The sequence below is a fragment of the Stegastes partitus genome, unplaced genomic scaffold, assembly GCF_000690725.1.
Source record: "Stegastes partitus isolate 25-593 unplaced genomic scaffold, Stegastes_partitus-1.0.2 Scaffold1248, whole genome shotgun sequence".
Lineage (NCBI taxonomy): Eukaryota > Metazoa > Chordata > Actinopteri > Pomacentridae > Stegastes > Stegastes partitus.
Window position 1 is genome coordinate 167,967 of NW_007578979.1, and position 5,542 is coordinate 173,508.

General features: G+C 40.7%; 1 protein-coding gene across 1 annotated transcript in view; it reads right to left on the reverse strand.

The window, feature by feature from the left end:
• Positions 1 to 4,176, reverse strand: part of ehd3 (EH-domain containing 3) — a 25,578-nt gene extending 21,402 nt beyond the window's left edge. The window contains exon 1 of the mRNA XM_008297787.1: positions 3,267 to 4,176. Within this exon, the coding sequence (XP_008296009.1) occupies positions 3,267 to 3,493 (227 nt within the window). The 5' untranslated portion in view covers positions 3,494 to 4,176. The remainder of the gene's footprint in view (positions 1 to 3,266) is intronic.
• Between the last annotated feature and the right edge of the window lie 1,366 nt (positions 4,177 to 5,542).

The window sequence follows — 5,542 nt, forward strand, 5'->3', positions numbered from 1 at the left end:
GAGAGGCTGTGAATGGGTAAACATCTATGGTCTGTGGTGTCTCCACTGTTCTACGTGTTGGGAACATCTGTGGATATTTATGTCATTCTGAGTTCTCTCTCCTCCTTCATTCTGCGTCCACAGAGCTGCAGGACTTCATGTTGCAGTGATAAATGAAGCCACAGTGAAGAAAAATGTGACAGGAGCTTAAAAAGCGCTCAGAAACAGCTGCTTGGAGTTCAAAGGGTTAATCTGCTCAAAATAGAAAAAACTTTTTAAAAGCAACGAGGTTTCTTCAGGTCAAGTGAATGTATTCATATAGCTGGATATAAAGAGGAGTCTCTGTTGGTTACGTGATTGGTTTATATGAAGATAAACTAAATTAATGTGCATACTTTAATATACTGAAATGACTAAACTCAGTTAAACTTTGTGTTTCATCTTAGTGCACAAACTGTCATCAGATTCTGAAATATTGGTGCAAAAAAGTCATTTTTTCAGTTTGAATTTTGGAAAAATAAAAGAAAGAAATGCAGAATTCTGTAACTGGAAACTAGTTCAAACTTTGCTTGTGTGTCGCTCAGTAAAAAATGAGTCCATAGTGGTGAAAACAAAAAACTAACAGAAGCTGCTGCTTGGGAGTTCAGAGCGTTAAAATGTTCAAAAATCCAAAAAGTTTGACAACAGCAAGACTTCTGCACTTATTTCTCAAGAATTTTATATCTATAGCTGGATATAAGGAGGAGTCTCTGTTGGATATGTGATTAGTTTATATGATAATAAACATTTAATAACTAAATTAATGTACATATTATATTATATTAAAATGACTAAACTCAACTAAACTGTGTGTTTGAGCCTCAAAACTTCATTTAATCTTAATAATGCACAAACTGACATCAGACTCTGAAATGTTGGTGCAAAAACATCCTTTTTTTTAAGTTTAAATCAGTGAAAAAATGCAGAAATCTGTGCTTTCAAATAACCAAAATAGTTCAAACTGCTTGTGTGTCGCACAGAGAAACATTTTATCTTATTAATACGCAAACTGTCGTCAGATTCAGAAATATTGGTGCAAAAATGTCTTTTTTTTCAGTTTGAATCGGTGAAAAAAATGCAGAAATCTGTGCTTTCAAATACCCAAAATAGTTCCGACTGTGCTTGTGTGTCACTCAGCAGAAGATGAATGAAGCGTCTGCCGGGATGTCAGAGGATTATTCAGCATCGACTGTAACAGACCGACTTCTATTGTGACTCCTTCCTCTGAACAAACGCGTCAGCTGAGTGGAAACAGGCCCTTCCTTGTAGTTAGGTGAGCTTATTACAAACCGTTTGTACATTCTGCACGTGGCCGCTACAATGCTGCAGGTCGCCGGCTGACCGGGCGTGCTGCCGTCAGTCAGAGCCACGAGGAGGAGGAGGAGGAGGAGGATGTGTCGGCTCTTATGGCAGGAAGTCACTAACAGCATCCTCTCTCCGGCTTTCAAAGGCTTCGCTCGCTAATTGCCCTCCGTCCACAAGAACCGTGGGGTTTAAAGCCACTCGGCACTCGGCTGCTAACGCCGTCACTGACGCCAGCTCTGGAGGAAAAACTCAACACAAGTCGGAATAATTTGGCTTAAAGGGGAGTTTTTGTGCTTCATGTGATGTCATCTGTGTCCAAATAACTCAGAAACCAACAAACATCATAGCAAAGCTTCACCTGTTCCTGCTGTTGTGTTGTGTATTTATGTGTATTTCTTGTTTATTTTTAGAGTTTTTAACCAATATTCTCCATATTTACGCCCTTTTCTGCTGTAACTCTGCAAATTTCCCCACTGTGGGTGTAATTAAGGATTAATTGATTCCTCGTCCCTCCTATAGGCTGCTCATTATTTCTTTTCTTACACTGACTGTGCTATAAATTGATGCACAGAAGGCACAAACTGCTGCATAAAAACTCTCTGAACCCTCACATCCAGCGTGATGAGGAAACATGGGCAGATACAGGTTTTAATTAAAGGAACAGGAGAACGCCCGTGTTCACGTTCTCCATGACGTGAAGAGCTTCAGGGCGGGACGGCAGAATCACAACAACGCCGACAACAACTGGCCAATAAACGACCTTTATGAAGGACTTTTTAAGGTGGAATTTATCTTCAAATGGTGGAACTGTTGGTTTGGAATTAACGGAGAAGAAAAGTCTTTGAATTTCAGCTTTAAAACATGTTTTTTGTTATTCGCGAGAAACTTTGCATTCTACATGAAAAAGACTTAAATCTACTTAAAACATCGTTTTCTGCTAAAATTAAAGATTTAAAGTCGGCGTTTATGTAGAAAACATACATTTGCTCGTGTTGTAGGTGCAAATTTTCTTTGCATCCTGTGAGATAATCTACTTCAGAAACACTCTTTTCTGCTCACATGAAAGATTCCAGTTAGTGTTTATGGAAAAAGCCGAATTAATCAGTGTTGAAAATGTAAATAACAGAACTAGTTTTTTATTTCTAAACGTCAAAATTTTCCGTTTTGCTTTTTTCTTCTTGTGTTTTTTGTGCAAACTCGTACTTTTGGCACTTTTTTGGTTAATTATTCAGTTTTTATTGTTTATTACTCGTGTTGTAACTTCTGTTGTACAGCTTTATATAAAAAATGACACGTGTGCATATTTATTTTGTATTTTTGATTGGATTTGAACCCAATAAGCCTGATTCAACCTGGACCCAAACACCCCTCCTACAGCTTATTGATATTTCTATTTATTTTATACTGTACGTAGACTTTTTAATACTCTTTTACAGTTACAAACATCAGCCAATTTGCACCTTTATTGTAAGTATCAGTAGTTTTTGCACCTTTCTTTCTTCAACTAGCTCGATTTGCATGTTAATTACACCTTCTTTGCACATTGTTCGTTGTTAGATATTTGGAATTTCAATCTAAGAAACATCTAAAAAAAGCTGTTGTGGTGATTTCACTGATATTAAAGTAGCTCGGAGTCTGTTTCTTCACCGCTAATTAAGCTTAAATTGCTTTTTTCTCGGTCTAAAGTGCAGAAGCAAACTCCCGCCACACCCTGAAGCAGCATCAGTGTGCATGAAGTCAGAGAAGCTGCAGTGATGCAACTAACGCAACAAGTCTGCCTGTGTGGGTGTTTGGTCGTGTGTCAGATAAACTTGTTACAGATGTGTTACAGCTGTCAGAGGTGCGGCTGCTGCGGGAGTCGGTTTGGGCGTGTCGGCTTCTCCCTCGCTATCTCCCCGGCCTCGTCCCATGTCGTGTGTTTCTGGTGTCTGCGGGTTCCTCACCGTATGAAGCTGGTCTTGCCGGTGGAGTACTGGCCCACCAGCAGCACCATGGGCTTGTTGTCAAAGTCTGCGTCCTCCAGCGCCGGGGAGTGGAACTCGTGGAACTTGTAGCTCTCCTCCAGGGGCAGCAGCTTGGTCTTGTAGAGCTTCTTGAGGCCTTCGCTGACCGTCTGGAACACCTCCGGCTCCTTCTTCCTGCGGTCGTCGGTTCCCAGCCAGCTGAACATGATGGAGCAGGTCGACCTCCAGCAGGGGGTGAATTAGCAAAAAAAATTAAAATAAAAATAAAAAATGCAGTTTGCTGATGAGCCTACTGACCACTGAATGGGATTTCTAGTTTGAATCTCAAAGTGAGATTTTCCCACGTATATGATGGAAATGCAGTTTTCTGCAGGTTGATTTTAATGGAAATCAATATAAAAATCCAGAAAATAGCTTCTATGTCACATTAACTGCATGAAAATATGCACAAAAATGAAATATCAGCCTGTCCTCCTGCACTGGGTTCTGTTGTTCAGGTTCTGTTTAACAATTAGTCCGTGCAAATGTCTAATTAACTAAAAAAAACACACACACAGTCTGAGAAATCCACCTGATCCAGACAGCTGATAATTAGAATTATAATAATAATCAAACAGCGACTAGAAAGGCTGCATTCAGTCCTGCACTTTGTTCCAACAGTGGAGAAAATCCTAAAGCATCAGGCTCCACATCAGCGGATCCACCGGAGCGCAGGAATCCGCAGATGATGCACCGAGCTGCGGGTCACGGTTCCGTTATTGATCCGCTGCTCTGCGCAGGAAAAAAAAAAAAAAAACAAGTCAAGAAGCTGCGCAGAATAAAAACAACAACAACAACAGCGGGGTTCGGTGCCGCAGACGGACGGTGGCGGCGGTGTCACGGCTCGGTGCTGGATGTCGAGCAGCTGCTGTCCTGCGGCTCCATTTAAACGCCGAGTCGAAGGAAACCCGAACCCCGCCGGAAGTGCCCAACGCCTGGCAGCCCGACCCTCCGAGGCCCCGCCCCGCCGGTGGAGCTGAAGCCGGGCCGGGAGACGCCATGTTGGGGGAGGAGGCGGCGGAGGAGCCGCGGTCCAATCAGACTGCGCCACCTACAGGTCAGAGATGTTCCTGGAGATGGACTCTGAAGGTTCTAACGCTGGAGAACATCACTTACAAGTTCTGTTTTAGTTTAAAGCAAATGTTCAAATAACGTTTTAGGAATATTTGAATTTTCCTATAATGTTCCTATAAAGTTAATATAATGTTTATTTACCAACATTCAGAGGATGTTGTCAGGACCAGTTAATGTTCTGTCAGAACAAAGAAGGAACGTTCTCAAACCAGCATTAAACGTTTAAGGGATGATTTTTATTCCTGTGATTTAATGAACTAAACAAGGTGGAACATTCTGTCTGCAGTGTTCTGATGATGTTTCAGGGATGTTGTTGAGAGAACACATTATAGAACGTTTTCCTATAAAACATTCCCACAATGTCCCATGATAACAAAGAAGGAACGTTCTCAACCCAGCATTCAAACGATATTTTCTCGGTGTCGAATGATTTTTATATGACGTTCCTGTAATGTGATGTAATAACTAAGGTGGAACATTTTGGTTTGAGGATGTTTTGGGGATGTTCTTCAGGGAACGCTGTAAACAATGTTCTTCTATAAAACCTTCTTTCAATATTCCATGATAATAAAGGAAGAACATTCTCACTTCAATGTTAAAAAAATGTTTTCCAGATGTTATCAAGGCCTCAGAAAACAGAATATTTATATACAGAATGTTTCATAACGTTCCTGTAATATGATAATATTCAAGACATTATAGAACGTTCTTCTTTAAAAGTGTCTCCATGGTGATTTAAAAAAAAAAAAAATAAAGACAGGAGGAACGTTCCCAAACTCAACTAAACTTGAACTAATATTCAAAAACAGTTTTCCAGATGTTCTCAAGGCCTCAGATGGTTTTTATAAAACATTCCTGAAGTGTTTGGGGTTTTTTTGTAATGCAGAACGTTTTATAACGTTTCTGTAATTTGATGTATTGAAGGTGGAACATTTAGTCTTTTTACTGAGGAAACACAGAGAGAGTGAATCATCCATCCATCCATCATCTATGCACCGCTTAATCCTCATTAGGGTCATGGGGGGCTGGAGTCTATCCCAGACCCTGACTCAGGGTGAAGGCAGGTTCACCTGGACAGGTAACCAGTCTATCACAGGGCTACACTTAGAGACAGACAACCAAGCACACTCACATTCNTTTCC